A 24,379-nucleotide genomic window follows, 5' to 3' on the forward strand; every position below is an offset into this window, starting at 1 on the left:
GTACCCATTCATGCTTGCATGCGTCCATTTGCCTCCTGCCACATGCCAGGGTTTGTGCTGGAGGCCTGCAGCACAAGGGAGACTCCCTCCCCACAAGGGAGACTTGGACGGGGAGCTGCCCTGCCTTCAGGAGTCAGTTTAGGAAAGGCAAGCACAGGTTCACCCACACCTCTCATGCAGAGGTTCCAAGCCCAAGTGCAGGTGACACTGCAGGACACTGTGAGGAAGGGTGGGCACTCAGAGGAGGGAGACGGCCAAGAAGCGGCAGGAGGGCGTTGTGGAGGCAGCGAGGAGATGGGAGGCAGGAGCCCTCCTAACCCATGGTTAGGGTGCCATGGCAGTGGTCCGGGAGCAGGGCATGGGGCAGGAGGGGACCTTGGGGAAAAAGCTGCAGGACTTGGGTTAGAAGGACTTGGTGGTTGGGGAGTTGGGAAGGCAGGGAGAAGTAGAGTGTACGAGGTCAAGCAGGGAGTTGTGTTTTGGAGGTGACCAGGGGTTTTCCTGGGGCGTCCCTGTGGATGCTGAGAGCTGAGGACCTAGGAGCTCGGCCAGAGAATGGAGGAGAACTAAGTGGACAGAGGCAGAGAAACTAAGGGTGGGGAGCTGCTAATCCTGGAGGGGTGGGGTGGCTAGGTTGTTTCTGTATGTGCTTCACATGTAGTATAGCCCACGGGAACCTGGGGGAGGCCGGTGTGGCCTCGCTTTTGGGAGCTAGTCAGGAGCAGTGGGGTGGAGGGAAGGGGTTACAGAAGCTCGGGCTTGTCTGTGGCTGCGGAGGTGAGTACAGCGAGGACGATGGGGGGTGGAGAAAGGAAGGACTGTGGTCTCGGAGGAGCAGGGGGGGATGCCGGCCTTTGTGAAGGCATGGTGGCCAGCCTTCCTGAGACTGGCATCTTTTGCATAGGGAGGGGACCAGCCAGCACCCAGGTCCAGGAGGTCTTGGAGTTCTTTCTCTGCAAGTCCAGACTCTGTCTTTTGGGGTGGCCATTCTCTCACAGGATGCTCCCTGAGGGCTGGGACTGTGTGTTCTTCCCAAGTCCTGCCCTCAGAAAGGCACATGCTTAGGGAGGCCCATGGGTGCAGAGGGGACCCGAGGGGTCTGAGGAAGAAGCCCTTGACCTGACAGGTGTTCTGTGAGAGCTCTCCAAGCTCTGGGCTGAGGCCCGTGGAGACTGCCCCTCTCCTGCAGGAGACACATGTGACCTGGGAGGGACTGGGCCACGAGTTTGGAGAGGGAACTCTCTGTTATTGGAGGGGGTCTCAGTGTTCCTGAAGGCAGGAGAGGATCAGGGGTGCTAGCGCTGGAGAACCGGGGAGGGATAGAATGTTCCAGGTGGGGACCGGTGTGGGCTCAGAGGGTCCTTCACCTGTGAGACGGCAGACTGGCTGGCTAGAGGGGCCCCGGAAGGAGCGGAAGGCAACGGTCTCATGTGGGAGTCTGCACACAGTGCTCAAGTCCTTGTGACCAGGCCTGTGGGTGGAGTCCCAGGCTTGGGAATTCCTATCCGTTTGGTGTGGGGAGCCCTGGAAGGTTCTCAAGGTGAGACAGCTCCTGGTTTGTCGCATCTGGGCTCGGCGTTCTCTGTTCTCACTGTTCTCTCCCTTGGTTAGGGCGTCAGGTTCAGATTTCGGCGACAGGGCCTAGGGGCTGGGAGGCTGTTGTACACCCTCCACCCCACCACTGTGGTCCCAACCCTTGCCTGCCTGTTCCACAGGAAGCTGGCCTGGAGCAAGTCCACTTGGCCGTGAAGGCGCAGGGCAACACCGAGGACGTAGACTCCCTGTTGGCTCAGTTGTTGGATGAGCTCATCTCAGACTGCAGGTAGGGGGTGCCTGGCACCCACGCACCCTTCCCTCCTGGCTCAGCGAGGCCCTTTCCCTGGGAGTGCTCGTGTGTGGCGGTGAGCGGCGGCACGTCTCCCCAGCCACGCTTGGCCAGCCGTCCACCCTGCGCTCAGTCCAAAGGTGGTGCAGCCAGTGCGGGGAGTTGAAAAGGTGACATTTAGAGCAGGTCGTAAATCTCCCTGCAGCAGCGGCAGCTGTGGGCCTGGGGCGGACCAGCTCACCTGAATGGGGAGCATTGTGTCTCTGATCCCCGACCTCTTAGTTCCCTGATGGAATCTCCAGGAGGAGCTGGCTGGTGGGGCTGACGGCGCCCCTCCTTCCCAAGGCCACATTGGGGACCACGGCTTCCAGTTAGCCTTCTGTCGACTTCAGGAAAAGAGGGCTCTGGGGGTGATGGGGAGTGGGGATGCTCAGAGGCCCAGCAGAAGGGGAGGCCATCTCAGCATCTCCCCCAAAGCTGGGAGATTTGGGGCTGGCTACCCACCTGCTCTGAGCCTTGCTTTCCTCCTCTTCAACCCCGCGTTAAGAATAACTGCTTCTAATAGCACAGAAGCAAAATGCTTGGCACTTTAGAAAGTATGTAATAGATGCTGGCTATAATTACTATTAGAAGCATCAGGAGACTTAGGTCTTGTCCCTTTAACCAGCATTGCGGCTTCCGGCAGCTTCACTTCTCTGGACCTCAGTTTTCTCAGCTGTGAAATGGACTTCATGACACATAGTTGCTTTTCTACTCTCTTTGGGGTTACGGGTTAATGTAGGAAAAGTGTATTCTAGGCTCCCCTCTATCTTACTATCCCACCTTCTGCTTATCATCCTACCGCCCCTCAGGGGTGGAATTCCAGGCAGGTCATTAGGCATTCCACAGACCTTTCTGGAGCCCAAAGCCTGTTGACAACAAGCCTGCAGCTTCAGCCCCTCCAGGGGTGACAGATGGAAAAGTGAGCCCAGGAAGCTGGATGTGTTGGGGAGTTTAGAGGCATGTGCTGCAGGAGCTCAGAGCAGGTGCATTCCACTCAGATTCAACTCAGGGGAGCTTCCTAGAGGGGTCGCTCTCCCTAGGGGAACTCTGAAGGAGGAGCGGGAGGAGCTAGCCTTTGCAGAAGGGACTGCCCAGGTGCAAAGCCTGAAATGCCTGCCACCTCTGTGGGTTGGCGGGGGAAGAGGACGCCCAAATGGGATCGATAGGCCTGAGGGGGTCCGCTCAGGTGAGCTCAGCACTGGGAGACTTGGTGGAGGGCACGGGATTCCCGTGGTTCTGGTGCTCGTCCTGGCTGCAGAGCGAGGGAGGGGTTGGTGGTGGTGGTAAGGAGACTCTGGACAAAGGTGTCACCGAGGCCAGGGACATGGGGAAGGGTGGGGGCCAAGGGAGGCAGAAGGCAGTGTGGACTCTTTAACTGGCATCGTGACGACCACAGCCTCACACGAACACTTCCTGTGGGAGGTGCTGTTTGCGAGCACGTGACACGTATGGACTAATCACAAGCACCTCATGAGGTAGGAAGTGGGGAGATCCATGTTTTATAGACGAGAAAACCGAGGTGCGGGGAGATTAACTTGCTCAGATTCACTCCCCTGTAAGTGGCTGAGACCGCTGGCTGGATCGCTCTCTGAGGAACAGGACCTGCTGGTGCGTTGGATGTGGGGGCCCAAGGAAGGTGCAGAGTGATCCCCCAGCTCTGGCCAGAGCAGCTGAGTGGACAGCAGGGCTATTCTCTGGGGGATCAGTGGTGGAAAGAGGAGCTTTTGGGGAAGACGAGGCACTTAGGACTGGCCGTGTTGGTGGGAAGAACCTGAGAGCATCTGTGGTCTGGAGGTTGGAGAACAGAGTGAGGCTGGAGGGGCACAGTGGGGTGCGGTCAGCGTGGGGAGGGGCTCCGAGTGACTCGTGGTGGACCATGGGCCCAGCTTGGCAGCCCGGGTATGCAGGGTGGGTTCTACCCATGGCACTGCTTGTGACTCATATGGTATGTGGACCTTGGCAGGTGTCAGGTGCCTGAAGCATCAGAGACAGGTGGGACCCAAGTCCAGACCCAGGGCTCTGTTCTCAGAGGATTCAGCTAAACACACTTCTGCTAAAGCCTGGTCCCTTTTGAGTCACTCTGCAGGTCAGGAGGGTGGGGGAGGAAAGCTTCCCATCTTCTTGGAAGCATAGTGGGGTCTCCAGGAAGGAATACTAGACATCAGGAGACCTGCCTTCAGGCACCGCTTGAGGCCACTGATAGCTCTGGGACAGCAGCAAGAGGGCTGCCTTCACCTCTGCTTTGGGCTGCGGAGCAGGGCGGCCAGGCCTGGGGACCCCAAGCCAGTGGGTCACAGCCAACCACTGGCTGCACTCCATTCCTTCAGCCAGACCTTGTCCCACCTCCCAAGTCAGTGTCCTTCCTTCCACGCCTCCCTTTTCCTGGCTTTTCTCCCTCTTAGCCCCCATCCCCCTGCCGGGGTGCCCCATCTGTTCCTCCAGCCCAACCTTCTCTCACCCTTGGACCCCTGGACTCATCTGCCTGCCACACCTCTCTACTGCTTGTCAGCCAGTGCTTCCAGCTCCTTCTTGGGGGTCTTCCCCAAACTGGGGCCTCGGCTTCAGCCCTCAGCGCTCCACCCCCCGCCTTTAAGGAGTGGTCCCAGGTCTCATCCTGATAGACAGGCCTCTGTGTCCGCACTCCCTCTCTCCCTCAGGGACCCCAGCCATCCTACCTTCCAGCCCTTTGGAGCCGCTGGGCTGGCTTGTCCAGGTCTCGCCACCCCATGTGTGCTTCCTCCTGCCTCTAAGCCTTTTTCCTGAGCACATAGTGTTCCTTTGGCCGGAACACCACCTGGCTTTTCTTGGCCCAACTCGCTTCCTCCAGGAAGTACTTCTGACTCTGAGGCTGCCCAGGGGGACGGGGATCTAGCCTGTCTGCCTCTCTGTTCTGGATGCTCCGGACCCAGCCCCGTCAGGACCCGCAGAGCTGTCCTTCATGAGGAAGAAAGGAATGACCCCTAGACCAGTTCCCCTTTCAGGCCGGACACTGTGCCTTCTGGGCGGCTGTTCCTGACAAAGATACCGTGTCACTGCGGAGGCTGGCAGCGACTTTCCAAGCCTTCCAGCTCTGCTCTCGGCCTGCGCTGAGCCATCCTGGGCCTGCCCATCATTTCCAAGTCAACCAGGGTTGGCAGGGCGACCGTCCCTGTTTGGGATGGGGACGTGATGCCATCCCACCTCCTCTTTCCAGTTTCCCTTTTGTTCCATCCCCGCTACACTGGGCTTTCCCGGGGCGGGAAAGGGCCAAGACATCTTGTTGGTGGCGGTCACGGGTCCTGGCTGTTTCGGGGGGAGTCTTGGCTGGGCTGGTGGCCTCCGTGAAAATCTCCCTTTGGTGGTCTGTAGGGCAGTCCCTCCCAGCTCCCGACTCAGCCTGGGAGCATAAATCACCCCGGTTGGCTCAGCTCTCCAGATCCGACTCCTGATCTGCCTGCCCCCGCCCTCAGGCCTACTCAGGCCTCCTTCCCAGGCAGGCCCCAGCCCAGGACTCGGGCCCAGGCCCCCCTCCACCCAGGCGGCATGCCCCTCCACCACGAATCAAGTGGGCTGGGGATGGAGGCCGCCCCTCTCCTGGCCTGGGGCAGCCCCATCCGCGGCACCCTCGGGGCAGTAAATATTATATTACTACAGGGTGTGCAGTACGTGACCTGAGACAGGCCCCGGGGCTTAAGTTTCCCGAGATGGAGTTTGCGTACTGCTCCCCCCACCCTAAAAATTCAATTAAAAAAAATAACAGGAAAAATGGAGTGCGCCGAGGGCCTGCCAGAGCGGTGTATCTGGCGGCGGCGGTGCCGCTGCGCTCCGGCGGTAATTGGTTCTGCATAGCTCGGGGAAATTGGCAGAAAAATAAATCAGCCGGGAGCCGGAGTCGAGACGCTGCGGGGAGGGGAGTGTGAGCTTGGGGGGGGGGGCTGCAAGTGGTGGGGGCAGAGCTGGTGGAGCGGGTTTGACTGATGTCCTGTTTGGGAGTCAAGGGCTCCGTGGGGGTGGGGCTGGGGGGTGGAGCAGCCCCCCACCCCCAGCAGGGATCATTTAGAGGGCTCCTGCAGGGTGAGGGAGAGCGCAGACGCCCCTCTCCCCTTCCACGTGACCCTGTGTGTGTCTTGACTGACCCCTGGAGGAAGAGCCTGTGAAGGAGGACTTCTGGGGAGCCCCTGGGGGGCAGGGTGGGTCAGAGTTCCGTGTCTCCCAACAGGATGGAGTTTAAACTCTACCCCCACGTGGTGTCTATGGTGGGGTTTCTGGGGCTACATGTACCCCCTACCTCCTCCTCCATAGGCTTCCCGAATGGAGGGTTCTGGGAGGGGTGTCCTGGGGCTGCCCCAGGTCGGCACAGCTGTACTGCTGGCTGCCGGCCTCCCCACAGCGTCTGCAGTGGCTTGTCAGGGGTCCATAAATTTCCTTCCTGAAGAACGTGTGAGTGCAACAGAACGGGTTCATTTCAGCCCAGGGCAACTTAGCACTCTGGCCTCTGCTTTAGGAGGATGCTGGGGTCATAGAGGGACCTGTTGGGCCCTCTGAGGGCTTGCGGTCATTTGGACAGAGGGGACACCCGGGCCAAAGAACTCCTAAGTCCCAAACAGGAGCCTCTTGAAGAGAGGGTTGAGGGACTTCCGAGCAGGAGGCCTGAGGGCCTGTGTAGTTAGGGAAGGCTTCCTGGAGGTGAGGAGGGAGCAGGTCCCATAGAGAGATGGGTCAGGCTGGAGAAAGCACCTAGGGCCCATGGAGCCCCCTGCAGGCAGGCTGAGGGGTGTGGGGTTTGTTTTGGGTGGGGTGAGGGCTGTCTGTGCACAGGTGTGTGTGCTGGGCTCATCCCGTCTGTCTGTCCTCACAGCCAGCCCCTAGGTGATGTCCACGAGATACCATCTGCCACCCACCTAGACCAGTACCTGTATAGGCTGCGCAGCCGACACCTGAACCAGATGACTGAGGCAGCGCTGGCCCTGAAGCTCGGGCATGGTGGGCTCCCGGCTGCCCTGGAGCAGGCTGAAGACTGGCTGCGGCGTCTGCGCGCCCTGGCTGAGGAGGTAGGAAGCCCTGGAAGGTGTCCTCCTTCCTGCTTGCAGACATCAGAACTGGAAGGGGCATGGGGACGGTCTGGACCCTGATCCGATTCCGACTCTGTCACTGGGTGAGCTTGGACAGGTGACTCAGTGTCCCCTATTTGCATCAGGGGGAGAGAGGATGCAACCGGACACTGGGTGTTACGGGGCCTCGCTGAGAGCCTGGTGTGCAGCCGGTGTTCTGTCAGTGCCCCTCTCACGGGCTCAGTACATGTGTTTAATCAGTGTCACTAAAGTACATCAGAGACGGAGCTGATACCAGAACCTTGGAGCTCTTGGCCTGCTTCCCCAGTGACCCAACTCCTCCCTGCCAACCAGGATCTGTCTGCCCCTGGCCTCAAACCTGCCTCTCTGGGGCCACTCTACTTCCTGCTGTCCTGGATGCCTCCCAGCCCCAGGCCTCAGGAGGCTGTATTTGCAGGAACTGTGTCGTACCTAATCAGAGAGAAGTGGCAGCCTTTTGTTCCCACCTGTAGACCACCCTCCTCCTTGCCCCAGGTCAGATGTACACCCTGCCCCAGTTCCCAAGGCAAGCAAGTCTTCCACAGGTTTGTCCAGAACAAGGACAAGGTTCTGCTCATGTGTCATGGGCAGACCAGCTGCTGCCCACTCCAACCAGAGGTGTGTGGCCCCCTACGGAGGCAGTGGGGTGGTAAGGAAGGATCTCTCCAGAAGGAGTGTCAGGGCAGGGCAGGGCCCAAGAGGGTCTTTTGGAGGAGCGAGTTTTGAAGAGGAGAGAGGGGTGCAGGAGGTGGAATGCTGCTCAGAAGTGGAAGACAGCCCAAGAAGTTATCTCTGAGAGTCAGCCTTGGACTTGTCCCTGATCAGGCCTTTGAGCATGTGACCAGCTACCTGGGGAGAACACTGTTGCTCAGCCACAGGCTGACCCCGTGCAGTGGCTACAGACCATCCTCTTGGGCTGGTCAAAGGCTGCCTTCCATCATCTTGGCCCAGATGGTCCCAGGACTCTGAGCACAGACTGGGAAGGGTTAAGGTCCAATGGGTGCTCCTGACCGCAAGGGACCCCAGAGAGCGTCTTTCTCAAATTTGAACGTGCATCAGAATCCCCTGAAAGGTTTGTTTATTTTTTTTTAAAGATTTTATTTATTTATTTGACAGACAGAGATCACAAGTAGGCAGAGAAGCAGGCAGAGAGAGAGGGGGAAGCAGGCTTCCCTGCGGAGCAGAGAGCCTGATGCAGGACTCGATCCCAGGACCCTGGGATCATGACCTGAGCCAAAGGCAGAGGCTTAACCCACTGAGCAACCCAGGTGCCCCTCCCCTGAGAGGTTTATTAAAACAGGTTACATGCCGTGTCTGACCCTGCGTGTCAGAGCAGCTAGAGCCTGAGGATTTGCATTTCTAGCACGTTACCAGGAACTGCTGTTGCTCTAGGGACCCCGCTGGTATTGCGGTTGGGAACCACTATTTGGAGGCAGAAAAACCTGGTTGGCTCCTACTCTCTTTGAGCTTTAATTTTCTCACCTGGCAAATGGGGCTGCCTGTCCTTGCTGCAGGGAGTAAGTGAAACCATGAAATGCCCTATTGAGCCTCCAGGGGCATGAGCTCTCCGCCAGGGCCGTGGCCCTTGTTAGAGACACACAGCCACCTCACTGAGCACGCTTTGCTCACTAACCTTGGAAGCAGGTGGGCTGCACCCAGCAGTTTTCACTCAGAGTCACTGGCTCTGAGGAGCTCAGGCCTTGCAGTTCTCTTCTGGGCTAGTCACCATTTCCAGAGCCCAAGATCATGAGGCCCGGTAGCAGACCAGACCCCACAAGTCCCTGCTATGAGAGTTGGGAGAGTGTCCTTTGGGAAGGGACACACCTGGGGATTCACGGCTACTCTCAGGGGTGAAGAAGCTTTTAAAGTGTGATGTCGTCTCTCCGGTCAAATCAAATCCTTTAGTCCCGGCACCCCCCGGGAGCACCTCTCTGCCCAGTGGAGGGGATCTGAGGAGATCAGCTCTGGGCTCCAGGCAGGAGTGTCTCTTCCCAGAAAACGTGAACCCAGCTCCGTGAATTTTTGGCAGGCTCCTCATGTGAGCGGAGGCAGCCTCATGCCCTGTGCTTGGGGGCGGCTAGCCGTGGAAGACAGAGGGGCCCAGCCAGCCGTGGGGGTCAAGGAGGCTCTTGGGGGTGGGCCGTGGGGGAGCTGGAAGCTTGGAGGGAAGGTGGCTGCTGGTGGGCCGTGGGGCATGGGCCTCCCCAGCTCTGAATGCTGCCCTCTCTCCAGCCCCAGAACAGCCTGCCCGACATCATCATCTGGATGCTGCAGGGAGACAAGCGGGTGGCGTACCAGCGGGTGCCTGCGCGTGACATCCTCTTCTCCCGGCGGGGCGCCACGTACTGCGGCAAGAACTGTGGGAAGCTGCAGACGCTATTTCTCAAAGTGGGTTCCTTTTCCTTAAGTCATGATCATATCTTCTTCCAGGAAGTGCCCTTCCCCTTTTGCGTCTCCTTCCGGTCTCCATCCAGTTGAGAGTCTGTAGGCTCTCAGAGGGCTTGGTGTAAAATCATTTCCCTTCAGGTCCTTGCACCCTGCACACCTGGGCTAGGAAGCTGGCAGGTGAGAGCTGGGATCCCGGGGTGCTGGAAATGAATGAGGCAGGGTCTTGCCCCCTGCTCCCCACCCCTAGGCTGTCTGGGGGCGGGGGCTGACTTCTGAGGCTGTTCTCAATCCCATAGCCAGGTCTCTGGTGGGGGTTTAGCCCTCAGCCTCCACCCCAGCCTCTGAGAGCCCTGGTATAGACCTCCTTGCCCTGCCCGAGAGCTTTGACTCCAGCTGGAGTCATGCTCATGTTCAAGTTCTTCCCTGTGGGAAGGCTGGTGTCAGGGCACTGAGGGCGCCTGTGGCTCTGGACCATCTGAGAGCTGGAGGTGAGGAATCCAGGACCCCTCATGTTGTCCTGCCTGCATCTCGCCTCCCCTTTCTCCTCCTTCAACCCTGACCCTTGTTCCCCATCTGTCTTCTTTCAGGGTACTGGCCAGCCTTGGGCTGGGTGACAGGGATGTGAGCAGGTGCCTGAGCATGCCCTCTCCTCCTCTCTGGGTTCACGTGGGGACATGGAGCCAAGGTTTTGTGGTGGGGGTACTGTGGCCTGGTGTCCAGGACACAATTCAGGGAAATCCCTCCTGTGCTGTGACTGCCCAGGCCCCAGGGGAGGGTCCCTGTTTGGAGGGCTGTCACTGAGGCTGTCCTGCAGGAGGAGTAGCGCTCACTCCAGAAGGCTCTCTTGGCATTATAAGCTGCCTGGCCTTCAGCCCGGCTGGCCCATTTCCCCCAGCCCCTTGCTCTCAGCCTTCCCTTCCCGGCCCCTCCTTCCATCCACACCAGGGACCAGCGCCTGCCTCTCCTCTTCCAGGAAGTCGTTGTTGGCTAGCCTTAGCCTCAAACCTCTGAGTGCCTGTCGGTCAACCCATTCATATACCGGCCGGTCTTTTTTGTCCTGCCCTGGGCTGGAGAGAGAGGGTAGGTTTCAACAGTACAGCGTGTGTAGACAGGTGGCAGGGTTGGCTGGGAAGCCTGTGTGGCATTGGGTAGGTTGCCTGACCTCTCTGAACGGCTAGTTGACTTCTCACCTATAACTCGAGCATCAGGCTGCCCACTTCACAGGTGTTGAAGGTTGGAACTAGGTGACACAGGTCATGGGTCTTGCTTAAATGAGGTGATCAATGAGTATCAGTTTCTCTCCCTTCTTGTCCCCTTTTTCTTCTGGAGTGCTTCCTTGCTTCCTGGGGACAGGTATCTTTCCACCAGCAGACTAGAGGTGAGGTGATAACCTGGACCCCAGGTCACTGGAGAGACCAGCCCCCCCTTGCCTGCCTCCATGCTACCTGGGGCAGGTCCCCTGTGCTTTCCTCACCTCCTAGCCTCCCGTCTTTCTGTTTCCTAAGCCAGCTCCTTGCCAAGCCGGGCAGAAGGGCAAGGAGGTTGAAGAGCTGACACTTCGCAGTGGGGCTCACCAGGGAAGGCTGTCTGGCTAGAGCTCACTTGAGTAGGATGAGCTTTAAGCTCTGACCTCTCGGCCCTGCATCCTTGGGGAAACACAAACTGAAAAATTTTCCCTGATTCCAAGCAAAAAAAAAAAAAAGAGAGAGATATAGAATTGTTTCTCGAAGTCTTCCCCACTGAGTTTATGAGCCCCGCCAGTAGCTCCTGAGCAAGTTGTACAAAAATGTTGGCAGCAAGCAGAGACCAAGAAAACATTGGTGTTTCTTAACTTAAACCAAAGTTGGAAAAAATGAGCACCAGTAGAGAGGGAGAGGAGCCCTAAACTAGACATTTCTTTATTTGCTGTTGCTATTTTGGGTCCGGCAGGCTGGCCCCGTCTGGGGGAGGGCAGGGGAGAGACTAGGGGTGGAGGGGGAAGGGGGGGGTCAGGCATTCCTGCCATCTCCCTGGGGCTGGTGGTTTGGAGGGAAAAAGGCCACTCACCACCCCAGGGAGGAGACCGCTGAAGTGAACGGTCATGGGAGGTCGCCAGGGGGTGACATGCGGGGTCAGGCCTTCCTCCAGGCTTCACCGAGGATGAACCAAAAGCAGAGAGGCTGGGTGAAGGGGGAGACGGTCATTGCCTTGGCATGTCCCGCACCCCTTCCTTTTCCCCTTACCTGGCGTGGACTCTCCCTCTGGGGATCCGGGCCTCCCGAACCTGCTGCCAACCTCTTACTTAGTCACCCCCGCTTCCCTCTTCTGAACCCACCAAAGCTCCTTTTTCCTCTCCCTCAGCCCGTGTTACAGAGGAGTAACCTACCCCTCCAGGCTCATGCTCATGAGACCTGCGGGCTTAATTGTCTCCTTCCTGGAAGGGACAATGTGTGGTCGGGAGAGGGAGGCGCTCCGGCTCGTCAGGCCGCAGCTGACTGTTGATTTCAGTCAAACGGTGAAGTAGTTGTGGGGAATAAGTGTTTCATGTTGTGCTGTCGTGGTTATTCCATTTTGGCAGAGCTTCTGAACGTTTCAAGGTAATAAGCGATTGAGGACCAGTGACGAGTGGCTAACATGCTGATAAGCGCTTGAAAGGGTAGTGATATCAGATGGTAGGCTCACATCAAGCCAAAACAAAAATAACAAAAATACCCCTCCTCCCTCCCCCCCAAACCCGAGGGGGGGGTGGGAAAAAAAAAAAACCAAACTGCAAATTAAGGAGGAGGTCTTAACCTCTTCCTCTTCCAGTCCTGGATCATTGTATCTCTTTCAGAGATACACGTTCTAGATTCACGTTCAGAGATTCACGTTCTAGAACTGCACTGCCCAGTATGGCCACCGTAAGAGGCCATTTGCATTTCAAATAATTAGAATGACATAAAACTAAGAATTTAGTTCCCCAGTCACCCTGCTGCATTTCGAGGGCTCGATCACCGCATGGGGCTAGTGCTACAAGATTGGACCGTGATATAAATTGTTTTGTAGCAGGAAGTTCCATTGGGCAGGGTCATTCTAGAAGAGAACAGAAATGGGGACATACATGGTGGGAGAGGGGAGAACGGGGGATTCTGGCTAGGCTTTGCAGAGACCATCAAGATGGGGATGAAGCAGTCTTCTTTGGAGAGAATTGGAATCTTGGCAAGTGTGGAGAAGCCTTTTTAATTATACACTCCCTTTCTGTGAATTCTGGAAAGTCCTCCAAAACGACACATATCTAGGCATCAGGCTGCTATGCCCAGTCCCTGCCATGGTGGAGACATCCTGATCTTAAAGGTGATCCTGGCTTTCTGTCTTTCTCTGGTACTCAGTACCCCATGGAGGGGGTGCCCGGAGCCCGGATGCCGGTGCAGATACGGGTGAAGCTCTGGTTTGGGCTTTCTGTGGATGAGAAGGAGTTCAACCAGTTTGCTGAGGGGAAGCTGTCTGTCTTTGCTGAAACCGTGAGTGCCTGCCAGCCTGCACTTGCCTGCCTGCTGCCCCCAAGCTGCTCTGGGCCCCACTTACTTCTCTTTATCATTTGCTCCCCAGTATGAGAACCAGACCAAACTGGCCCTCGTTGGGAACTGGGGCACGACAGGCCTCACCTACCCCAAGTTTTCTGATGTCACGGGCAAGATCAAGCTCCCCAAGGATAGCTTCCGCCCCTCAGCTGGCTGGACCTGGGCTGGAGACTGGTTCGTGTGTCCAGAGAAGACGTGAGTCAGGGACAGGGAGGATGGGGGTCCCCTTCTGCCCCGGTCCCTTCTCTGAAAGGCCACAGTCCTTTTAACGTTTCTGCTTGCTCCTCTTGCCTGTAAGCTGGACACAGGGGCTCCCACCTGAACTCTTCCAGGGCTGGGGGCTTGCTAGGCGCCATTGTTTCTGGAAAGGCTCCAACAATGGGAAAGTCCTTTACTATTGAACTAGTTGGCCTCTGTTTGACTTTGCATCCCTTCTTTGCAACCTTCTTCTCCCAGAGGCCACAGCCTGGTTCCTCCTCCCTGTGTTAACCCTTCCCATGCCCGAGGAGCCTCCGCTCTCTCTATGCTTCTCAGAACAAGGCCATCCTGCCCTAAAACTGTCCCCACCCCTTTCTCCTCTCCTTTCTTTCCTGTTTGGTTGATGTTCAATACCTGGGGTTCTTTGCTTTTCTTCATTTAAATTGAAGCATAGCATATATTATACTAAGTCCACAAATCTTAAGTGTACAGCTTGATCACACTTTACCTTTCAACAACTGTCTACCTGTTGAGCATCAACGACCCATCAGGCTTTTGGTTTCTTTGGTTCCCTTTCTCTTTTTGGTGTCTTTCTCTTCTGTATCTTGGGTGCCGGCATGTTTTTCTGTCTGGGAGTATGTTTAGGACCCCCTGGGTGTCCTTTTGCTTTATCTGCCTTGACTCTCTGCCCCTTTTCCCTCTCCTTTCTACCCTTTTGTTGTTGGTGGGATAAGGCTGAGGCAGGAGGCTTGGCCGAGGCCCCAGGACTGCTCTGCTGGAGTGGGTAGAGGGATCTCTTCAGCAGAGCTTCTGACCCTCCCCCCAGGCTGCTCCATGACACCGATGCGGGCCACCTGAGTTTCGTGGAGGAGGTGTTTGAGAACCAGACCCGGCTCCCTGGAGGCCAGTGGATCTATATGAGCGACAACTACACAGATGTGGTGAGTGGTTGCCCCAGTGATAGGTGGACTTTGATTTCCTGGGGTCCTGGACCTGGGCTCAGGAGGGACCCATTGGCTCGGAGGAGGTAGGATGTTTTCTCTCCTGCTCCCATGTCCCCATCTTCACGCTCTGGTTTCCAGAGAGATGGTATGAGGTCCAGGGAGGGAAGGACGCTGATCTGGGGTCCCACCTGGGGCTTCAAGGATGTGTGTTATCAAATTGCATCTCTTTTGCTGCCCTGATGACGTCTGTCTCTGCTGACGCTTGCCTGTGTCACTCTAGAATGGGGAGAAGGTGCTTCCCAAGGATGACATTGAGTGCCCACTGGGCTGGAAGTGGGAAGATGAAGAGTGGTCCACAGACCTCAATCGGGCCGTTGATGAGCAAGGTGGGCAGCACATGGGGCCTGGTGAGACCCACCCCAGGAAGCTCAAGAGGCATGCTGGGGACACCTGAGTGCAAGGCCTCATGCCGTGGGGCACTTGCCTTCACTGGGCTTCTTCCTCTGGGGGACTTCCTGGATTAGCCTTCACCTATGACTGCAGAATAAGTCAGATTAAGTCAGTGGTCCCTTATGAGCTGTGACCGTGTCTCGGAGGGAGAGATAGCTTCTTCAAGGATGCGGGGGGTGGCCAGGCAGTGACCGACAGGAGCCCTTCCTCCAGGCTGGGAGTACAGTATCACCATCCCCCCTGATCGGAAGCCGAAGCATTGGGTTCCTGCCGAGAAGATGTACTACACACACCGGCGGCGACGCTGGGTCCGCCTGCGCAGGAGGGACCTCAGCCAGATGGAGGCCCTGAAGCGGGTGAGTCCAGCAGATGGTGTGGGGGTGTGGGGGAGGCCCTGGCTGGGGGAGACCTGCTGGGCACATGTGCATGCCTGTGTGCGCAGACACATGGGTGGGTGCTCAGGACACGTATAAGGCACATGGGTTCCCTCGAGATGCTCATGGATGACGCCCAGGCCATGCCAGCTGCTCACAGGTCACAGCACCAGTGCAGGTCATACCAGTCCATGCCAGGTGCTCACGTACAGAAAAGCCCCGGGCGTCCATGACTGTGCAAGGAGATAGTACTTGGGATCACACATCAGACCCGGAAGGCACCAAGACCTGCAGAGATGGGGTCTGTGGCCTGGAGTCTGAGACAGGGGTTTGGCTGCATGGAGCTTCCTGAAGCTGGCACTCGGGGGGCTTGGAGCCAGGATGCAGGCTCAGGCCAAGTTGGTTCTGGCGTGAGCTGTGGTGTGGAGAGGGGTGCACCCTGGGGCACCAGAGACTTGTCCTCACCTGGAGGCGAGGGGCTGGGGTCTGTATGCCCTCAGTTGTGTCATTGGCTATGGTTGCCACGGTGTACGTTGGTGCGAGCCCACATGTTCACGGGTGCGCCCAGATACCCCCAGGACAGAGGCGTGGAGTGGGCACGTAGGAGTGAACACAATGATGCACCCACTCTTGAAGACCCCCAGAGACCCATGTCCTGCACAGTCTCGGTGCCTGCCTTCCTGGTCCCTCTTGTGTCCTCCTCTTCTTTCTTAAGCATACATTTGAGTTGTGGCCCAAGAACCAGGCCTCCCTCAATCCAGGAATAGCCTTTGGCATGACTAGATTTCTTCCTTTCTTTCTGGGCACAGAGAATCTAGAGAGAGATGTCACTGGGTCCAGACAGAAGCAAGGTTTTAGGGCAACATTAACCGGACAGACTCCACTCTCCCTGTAGGGGAACCCAGGGGATGGAGGCCAGCCTTGTCAGGCAGGGGGCCTCATCCGCTCCATCACCCCCAACATCCTTCCTGGAGAGGGAGGCAGCTGCCCTCCAGAACTGGCTCCTGTTGCTTAGTTCATGGCTGGAGTGCTAGGGGCACCTGAGGACAGTGTCAGGTCATCAGCTGGATAGAAAGGGGATTCCAGGCCTCCCTCTACGCCTAGGAAAGGGTCTCCTAGAGGAAATGCGGCAGTGGGGAGGGGACCCTCCACAGCTGACCTAGGCCTAGCCTCAGGGAGAAACAGCTGGAGTCGGGAAACAGAAATCTTCATTGACCCACTTCTATTTTTATAAGCTGGGATGTGAAGAAGAAAAAGGAAATGACAAGAAAACCTTGGATTCATGAAATCCACCCGTAATCCAAGTAAACAAACAAACCCAAAGCCGAGGGTTTTCCTTGCTGCTTTAGTCTACCTGCCCTCTCTGGCTCCTCGGATTCCCGCAGCCCAGGGAACCTTTTCCCTCCTGATTTTCTGACTCGGACTCTTGTCTTTGCAGAAGCTCTTCGGAGGCCCCCTCCTCCAGGTGGCCTTCCCAGCTGTTCCCATCTGGAGGGTGCTGGTGTGGAGTGGGTGGGGAATCCTGGAGGGCAGGCTGGAGAGGGGAGAGGCGCTGCAGGAGCCCAGCTCAAGGTCTCCCCATGGGGCCGCCAAGCAGTGCCTGAGTCTATCCTGTTCTCCCCACGCAGCACAGGCAGGCGGAAGCGGAGGGTGAGGGCTGGGAGTATGCCTCACTCTTCGGCTGGAAATTTCACCTGGAGTACCGCAAGACAGATGCGTTCCGCCGCCGCCGCTGGCGCCGCCGCATGGAACCGCTGGAGAAGACGGGCCCTGCGGCTGTGTTTGCCCTTGAGGGGGCTCTGGTATGTCCCTGGGCCTGTGGTGGGTCAGTGAGGTGCAGCTTGCTTCCCCGGGGCTGTTCACTCTGGAGCGGGAGCCCCCAAGATGGGACTTGGGATGGAACACTGGCTGGTCACCCTGGCTTCAGTTCCTTTGCGGTTGCCCATGGGGAAAGTGGCTGACCATCTGGGTGTCCTCCTATCGTAAAACAGCCCCACTCCTGGCACCAGGAGATGTGCTGCTGCTTTGTGTAGTCAAGATGGGAGCAGACAGAGAGAGTCTTGGTCAGACCGATGTCACAGGTCTGCCCTCTGACTGGAGCCAAGGGACCTGGTTCTTCTCAAAGAAGCTGGCTGCCAATGGGGTGGGTCTGAGAGGCTTTGACCTAGCCCCCAGAAGCAGCCAGAGAGGTCTAATGACTCCTGAATGTTCTTGGTTGGATGGGAGTCCTCCTTGGTTGGACAGAAGCCGTCTCATGGCATCCCTGAGATTCTGGGAGAGAGATGTACCTCAGAAACTAAACCTCAGGCTGGTGGTCCTACCAGTGTACTGCTAGAGTACACTTTCAGGGGCCAGTAAAATTGGGGTCATCTCCAGGGTACCACGGTCTGGCTGATGTGTTACCCCCGAAGATGAGCAGGCCCATCCTGGACAGTCTGAGTAGGGCCATTCTCCAGCCTGTTTTGGTCTGGAGATTCCTGAAGGTGGGAGGAGATGCCCAGCATGAGGTCCTTCCTCTGAAATCCAGGGAGGACTGCCCAGGCTCTGGGGCTTTGGGCTGTGACTCAGAGAGCAAGTCCCACAAGCTTCAATAGCTGATGGGACCTGAGTATGTCTATACGCACCAGTTGTGTGTGTGTTTCTGTGTGTGAATGTACATGAGGACTTGGTCGGAGAGAGAAGTGGTGGGGCTTTGCCCTGAGCCAGGGAACACAGAAGGCAGGCCTAGGAGCCAACAGGATGGATACGGGGAAGGTAGTTGAGATTGGTGGTGGCCCGAGGTGAGGGGGTTCCATCCCTTAGGCCTTGATAGTGGGCCAGCTCTGGGGTGGCAGTGTTGGAGAGGAAGCCCTCCGGGGACCGGATAATCTCAGATGTCTGAAGATGTCTTGGGGCCAAGTTGTGAGGGGGCTGGAAGGAGAGAGCAGAGCTCCGGGTTGCTGAGCTTGTGCTCAGTCTGGGTGGGAGGAAACTGCTGCCCCCGCTGCAGCAGCCTCAGCTAAGGTCTTGTGGGGCAGAGGTGGCATGCATTGACTCCCTTTGTCCTGTCAGAAAGGGCCTGGCTTGGGCACAGGGCAGGGCCTAGGGGTGGTCTTGCGGCTCCAGCTGAGGGATGGGGGAATAAAGGCCTTGGCAGAGTTCAGAGTCAAGGTCTGAGAAGCCTGAGTAGAAACCCTAAGGAGCAGAAACTCAGTGAAATGGGCTCCAGAGAGAAAAGGAGTTTAAGGCCTCAGACGGACAGGAGAGCTGGAGCTGGGAACTGTCTTGGCCTCGTTCTCACACTGGCTCTCTCTGGGTGGTAACAAAGATGGCACTGACATCAACTTTACAGTCAGCAAAGCCTTCTGGGTAAAACAGCACAGCCCACTTGGCATCTTCTGCTTCCCTCACAGCTGGAGACCACAGAGAGGAGAGCGCTGTTTTCTCCATAATGCTGTGACAGCCTTGGGTGTGACTGACTGGCTCTCATGGTCATGTGCCCATGCCAGCCCGAGCGTGAGGAGTGGAATGTTCTGATTGGTCACTCCAGGTCATGCCCCTTTTTGGTAGTTGACAGCACCATCAGAATGGGGAGGAGAATATCCGGAAAGGAAAAAAAACAAAAAAACAAAAACCAAAAAACCCACAAACAGTGCTGGGCAAAGAGCTACTGATGGTGGCTCAGGACTCTGTTCATTGGGCAATATATTGGGAGCTGGTGTGGATTGTTGAGCAGAGGAGTGCTCTGGTCAGAGCCAGGGTTCAGGGCCTTTAGTCAAGTAGCTGTGGAAGCTGGTTGGGTGGAAGAGTGGAGACCATTGGGAAACTCCCTGGAGTCTTGGTTAGTGGTCTGGGATGAGGTAACCATCTGGGGTGGGAGCTGGGGGCCAGGGTAGAGGGGAGTACAGTGGCAGAGTTTGGGGAGCGTCAGATGGGCTCACAGGCTCTGCTGGGTGCGTGGTAGGGCTTCTCCCATCCCTGGGCCGCAGGGCGGGCGGGGTGGGCCTGGGGCCGCAATGAGTTCATGGTTGGCCCTGGCAAGTCTGACACATGGTTGAGTGCTGTGTGAAGAAGGCGGATCTGGTCGCTGCTTGCCAGGCCGCCCAGGGCAGGGAGGCCAGGGCCGTGGGAGAGAGGATGCGAGGCCGGAGGAAGCCAGAGACACATGGACGGCAGTGCGGATGGGTTCTGGGGCTGGCCAGGATCTGGGGGAAGAAGATGAGCAAGGCTGGGGACCCACTGCCAAGCTTTCATGGCTCGGTGACTTGGAGAATGAAGGGGGGCACTTCCCAGAAACAGAGAAACCAATCCGTTTATTCTTTATGTGGGAGAAAGTGTTGTGAGGGAGCACTGAAATCCAATGTCAAGTCCACAGACGTGGGGAGGTGGTTGATGGAGAAGCAGATGGGCCTCGCCTGTGATAGTAGAAACCAACATAGTGAAGCCCTAGGAGTCCTGGGGGAGCTTGGCTGACACAGAGAACCAGAGGCAGACAGTGGTTGGAGAGACTTCATCCCACAGATCTGCATCAGGAGGACATAGTTTGGGAAAGCCTTTAGGTGTGGCCAGCATTTGGACAGGGCCATGGTCCTGTTGGACAGTAACTATCTGGACCAGTCTGCTCCAGTGAATCCAACCTCCATCAGCACCAACACATGCGCACGCACACATGCACACACATTAAAAACACACACACATGTGCACACCCTCTCCTTCACAGTCACCTAGATGTGCTCCTGTCCCCACATCTGCTGTCCTTTGTCCTAGGAGGTACTGATGGCCCAGAAAGGCACTGGGACTAATGTCTGCATCTTGGGAACAGATGGTAGGGTTCTCTGGGTGCCTGGACCTTGCTGCTGTCTCGGGGGCTGGCCTTGCCCATTGGTCACTGATGTCTGCTGATTGTCTTGGCTGGAGGATGGTGGGATAGGCAAGGTTTCTGAGTGGAGAAGGTCTGGTCTGAATTCTGCTGGCTGTGCTTCATAGCTGTGGACAGGTCGCTTACCCCTTCTGCAACTCTGTTAACCCATCTGCGTCCTAGAGTCATTGTGAGGGGAGCTGTGACATTGTGAGGGAAGCACGTAAGGAAGTGCTTCTCAGGCTGAGTGAACATAGGAGTGATGTGGTGTCGGGGGAGGGGGTCTTGTTAAAATGCCTACTCAGGGTTCTGTGTCTGGGTGAATCTGGGAGTCTGCATTTCTAAGAGGACTCAGGTGACGCTAATTCTGCCAGTCCAAGGACCATCTTTGAAGGGTGAGGATGTGAAGCATGTCGGACATCACAAAGATGAGGGGGAGTTGGTCACATCGACCTGCTCCCCCACTTGGATGCCTTTCTCAGAGAGGCAGGGCATACCCATGACCAGGGGAAGGTGTGGTCAGGGTCCCCAAGAGGGGAGCAGGAAAGGATGACGTGTTCTCCTTGCTCCCTGGTGAGACAACAGTGATCTTTACTTCTAACGATCCCCTGATCTGATGGTGGAGGCCTGGCGTACAGGGAACTGTTGTCTGATTAGGACAAGAGGTAATCCCATGTGAACACAAATGAACTCAACAAGATCTGCATCTTTGAGGTCCTGGAGGGTAGAATCGGAGTCATTCCAGAATGATGGTGTCTGATGAGGGAGACGTCCTGGGGGAGGACTCTGGGAGGCAGACATTGAAGGAGTCCAGGGAAGCACCGTGGAAGGTGGCCAGGTGGTCTTTCTGGTAACCTGACATTTCGGGATGTCTGGGCTTGAGGACCAGGCCCCTGGTGCCCCCTTGCCTCCTCCCATCCCTCTCCCGGCCCACAGGTCCACCGGCAGGCTGCGCCCTGCCTGCCAGTTTCCCTCCTGAAGACATCTTGCTGGAAGGCAGGCCCCGTCTGCTCATTAGCACGGGCAGTCTTTCCCTGAAACCTTCTGCTGGGGCCAAGCCTGGCTCCCTCCGTGGAGCGGGAGGCCCTGGCTCCGTCTGCTAATCGTCTGCTGTCTCCATCCCGAGCATTATTTTATTTTCGTATTATTCTTTTTCCAGCTAATATCCTGGCATTCCCAAAGACACCGGTTTCATAATCTTCCTGGCGTTCCCAGGGAGCCGGGAAGCAGAGCACAAAGCTGCTATTATAGCGCGTTCCTTCCAGCCTCCCTCTCCTCGCCCCACACCCCTTGCTGCCGCCGCCGCCGGCTCCCACCCAGGCACCCCTTTCCGACGCCACCAGCCTCTCTGGGAACTCTGGTGACGGCTGCTGGGATGAGCTCACAGAATCCATCCTGTCGCCCTTGCCCTGGGCCTGCCCTCCACGCACAAGGATTTTTTTCCAGAGCCCTGCCTCTGTGCTTGGCCCTGAGTGTTAGGAAGGGTTTTTTTTCTGAGATGCTTGAGCCTGGGCAGGAGAGAAGGAGACGGAGACTCGGCAGCGTGTGCTTGGAGCCTTGGAGATTTTTAGAGCTGGAAGGAACTTTCATGTTTGAAAGGCACTCCCCACCTGGCTTTGGATCCCCTTGAAACTGGAGGTGTAGCTGTGGGTGTGCGGGTGTGATCCGTGTACGCAAGTATGTCTGATGTGTGCACACACACAGTATGTGTGCCACAGGCCCGTGTGTGTGATTTGTATGTGCACGTGTGTATGAAGGAGTACGAGGTGTGCACATGTGGGATATGTGTGTATGTGCCCGTGGGCATGTGTGTTTGTGATGTGTAAATTCTGGCCTAAAGTCTGTGGTTTTCTTCAGTTCTCAAGGGAATTTGGGATCCCAAAGAGAATAAGAATTACTGAAACCCATCTTACCATGGCCGGAGATTGGGCTGAAAGCTCTCTGTACGTGGTCTCATTTTATCCTCACCGTGACCCCAGAAGACTGGGTTCTATTATTATACCCATTTTACAGTTGGAGAGACTGAGTTTCCAGAACTGCATTGTCTAACATGGTAACTACTAGCTGCTTGAGACTATTTCAATTTACATTTAAAGTAATTAAAATAAACCATTTTGTTCCTCAGTCCCACCAACCACATTCCAAGCACTCAGTAGCCACACCATGCTCATGGTTACCATATTGGACCGTGAAGCTATAGAATGCTTTCACCATTGCAGAAAGTTCTGTCGGGCAGTGCTGTTCTGGAACAACTCTGAGCCCCTAGTATTACTCCAGAAGAAACTGAGCCCTGAGAAGGGGTTTGCCCAGACACATAATGTGAGTCAGTTCTAGAATGAAGGCCTTACAATGGGCTCCTCTGTCCTCTGTTCCCAAGTTCATATTCCCATCAGGGCATTCCCATCAGGTCCTCAAGTGAGGGTCCTAGAGAGGGTCCCGGGCAGCTGGCTGGACTCCTCGGCTGTTGGCACCACTTTTCCTGTGTAGCCATGTGGCTTGGCTTCCTTGGAGCAGTGGGGCAGGTAGAGAGGGGCTGACATTGTGATTCCCACCCCAAGAGGCCTCCTGTTGGTTGTCTGATGTCTGAGTCCTGACCTGAAGTGGAGAGGCTCTACGGGGACAGGCCTGAGGATGGGCAGACATGGGCAGCTGGGAGTTGGAAGTGCAGAAAGGGGCTTCAGGCAGGGAGAAGCTGGTGCTAGAGAGGAGTAATTTGGGATCTGAGCTGCCAGAAAAGGCAGTGAGATATGGGGGAGGAGGGGAGGGCCCGTTTCTGCACCTGGATGAAGCCCTGCTCTAGGCAGGGTACCCGGGCCTAGGTCCCAGAGTGGGCACTTGGACCAAGGGCAGCATCTGGGAAGTGAGAGGGTTTGGCCTCATTAAGTAACCCAAATCCCCACTTGGTCTGCATAGACTGGGGAAGTGATTCCATGTCTCCATTGATTCTGTTTCTTGAACATGCTAATTGAGCACCTGTTCTAGACCTGGTTTTGTGCAAGCGGGAGATAACTGAAGACGGGCTGGCCTCTCAAGCAGGGGTCTCCCTGGCCCTCTTGCTGCCCCCCATGGGAAGACCATTTGGGTAATTCCTTTAAATTGGTGGACCCCAGGATCTTTCTGACTCCGGATTTGGACACTGAAGTCTGGAGGGGCCAACGGTATGTCTATGTACCTGAGACAAAGTGCCAGCCCCCCGGTGGACATGGGTGCAGAGGAAGGCATGTCACAGACGGGCAGATGCAGTGGGGCCCCCGTGTGTGTCACTGTACATGCACTGGGATCTGCATCCCCAATGGTTAGGGTGACAACTTATTGTCCTATTCATGGTGGGAAACGGGCGTAAGCTGGGGCTGTCCCAGACAAAGGGGGATGCACAGTCATCTTAATTACTGAGGCATTTTGGCGTGGGGCAGAACCTGCTTGAACATTCTCTGCAACCCCTCATTTGGGTACATGGAAGTCTAGAGGGACACGTGTGCGCACACACACTCATGTACACACAGACGCCTGCACCAGCCCACACGTGGCACTGTGGATTCTCTAGGTTTCCTGATTCCATCCCCGAGCTCCTGGGGGGCTGGCCCGTAGTTGTGCAAGGATTTTTGCAGCTGCTTCCAAGCCTCGGCTCCAGCTGTAAATTAAACGGGGTTGCACCCTTGCCTGCTATTCTACTTAAGGCTGCAATCAGCCCTGATTAGGAAGGGAGGTCTGTGTTCCCAAATTCCATCTTTTAAAGTGTTCTCCTCCTTCGTCCTGGCCCTCTAGCCTGTGTGGGGTTTCCCTGGAAGCTGAGGCTGGGCGGCCAGGGCAGTGACGTGGGTCCTGGGCTCCCCAAGGCTACAACTTGGCGCTCAGCCCTGTCCCGCCCCGGAGTCCCACTCAGGTGCTGAGTCCTGTTGTGGAAGCTGAAGCCGGGAAGAGCCCGGAGGGGTTGCTGGGGGACACCCCTTCCCCTGCCCCTGGCTCTGCCAGTTAATTTTGTTATGTGACCCTAGGGAAGGCATTGACCTCTCCAGGCCCCTGTTTCTTCACTTTCATGATGGAGCTGATAACAGAGCAAAAACAATAACACCCCCTTCCAGAGCAGGGGTCGGCAAGCCACAGCGTACGAGCCTCGTCTGTCCTTAGCCGTTTTGTGTAGATGGGGCTTTGGTGGTGCGTGACCAGGCTCATTTGTGTTTGCATTCTGTGGCTGCTGTCCCTTTCTGGGGGCAGCTGAGGAGTTGCAGAAGAGACCACAGACCCTGCAAAGGTGAACAGATTCACTCTCAGGCTCACTCTGAGCCGCATCTACCAGTCATCCTCGAGCATGTGCTTGTGGTGCAAGGCATTACCTCTGCCCCATTTGTGTATTATCTTCTTTAATGCCCCAGCAGTCCTAGGAGATGGGGTTTATTACTACTCCTGTTTTACAGATTAGCAAATGGAGGTACAGAGAAGGCAAGCCATAAGGATTCTGGTAGTGTTTCCTCCCATGAGCACTGAGAAAACGGCTACGGATAGTGGTGGGGTTGTTCGGGGTCGATAGCATATTACCTGAGGTGGCTGTTACCTGGTTGTCGCAGCAAAGCCAGCAGTGAGAAGAGGTCCTGGCAGCTCAGCCTAGGGCGTGCTGGTCAGCGTTCAATAACTGGCTCTCCAGAAAGAAAAAAAGAAACCAAACCCAGTGTGGGTTTGTCGTATTTGCTGGTTTCCGTGGTGTAAATGTCCCCG

At 56.5% G+C, this 24,379-nt stretch overlaps 1 protein-coding gene across 20 annotated transcripts in view; it reads left to right on the top strand.

Moving 5' to 3' along the window:
* The window catches only part of DYSF (dysferlin), a 204,696-nt gene that overhangs the window by 86,770 nt on the left and 93,547 nt on the right, over positions 1 to 24,379 (top strand). For all 20 annotated transcript variants that reach the window (XM_044261346.1, XM_044261353.1, XM_044261350.1 and 17 more), the window contains 9 exons: positions 1,716 to 1,822; positions 6,705 to 6,897; positions 9,169 to 9,324; positions 12,672 to 12,803; positions 12,892 to 13,058; positions 13,888 to 14,002; positions 14,286 to 14,391; positions 14,669 to 14,811; positions 16,458 to 16,631. In XM_044261346.1, coding sequence (XP_044117281.1) covers positions 1,716 to 1,822; positions 6,705 to 6,897; positions 9,169 to 9,324; positions 12,672 to 12,803; positions 12,892 to 13,058; positions 13,888 to 14,002; positions 14,286 to 14,391; positions 14,669 to 14,811; positions 16,458 to 16,631 — 1,293 coding nt within the window. The remainder of the gene's footprint in view (positions 1 to 1,715; positions 1,823 to 6,704; positions 6,898 to 9,168; positions 9,325 to 12,671; positions 12,804 to 12,891; positions 13,059 to 13,887; positions 14,003 to 14,285; positions 14,392 to 14,668; positions 14,812 to 16,457; positions 16,632 to 24,379) is intronic.

The sequence above is a fragment of the Neovison vison genome, chromosome 8 (genome assembly GCF_020171115.1).
Source record: "Neovison vison isolate M4711 chromosome 8, ASM_NN_V1, whole genome shotgun sequence".
In the NCBI taxonomy this organism is placed as follows: Eukaryota; Metazoa; Chordata; class Mammalia; order Carnivora; family Mustelidae; genus Neogale; species Neogale vison.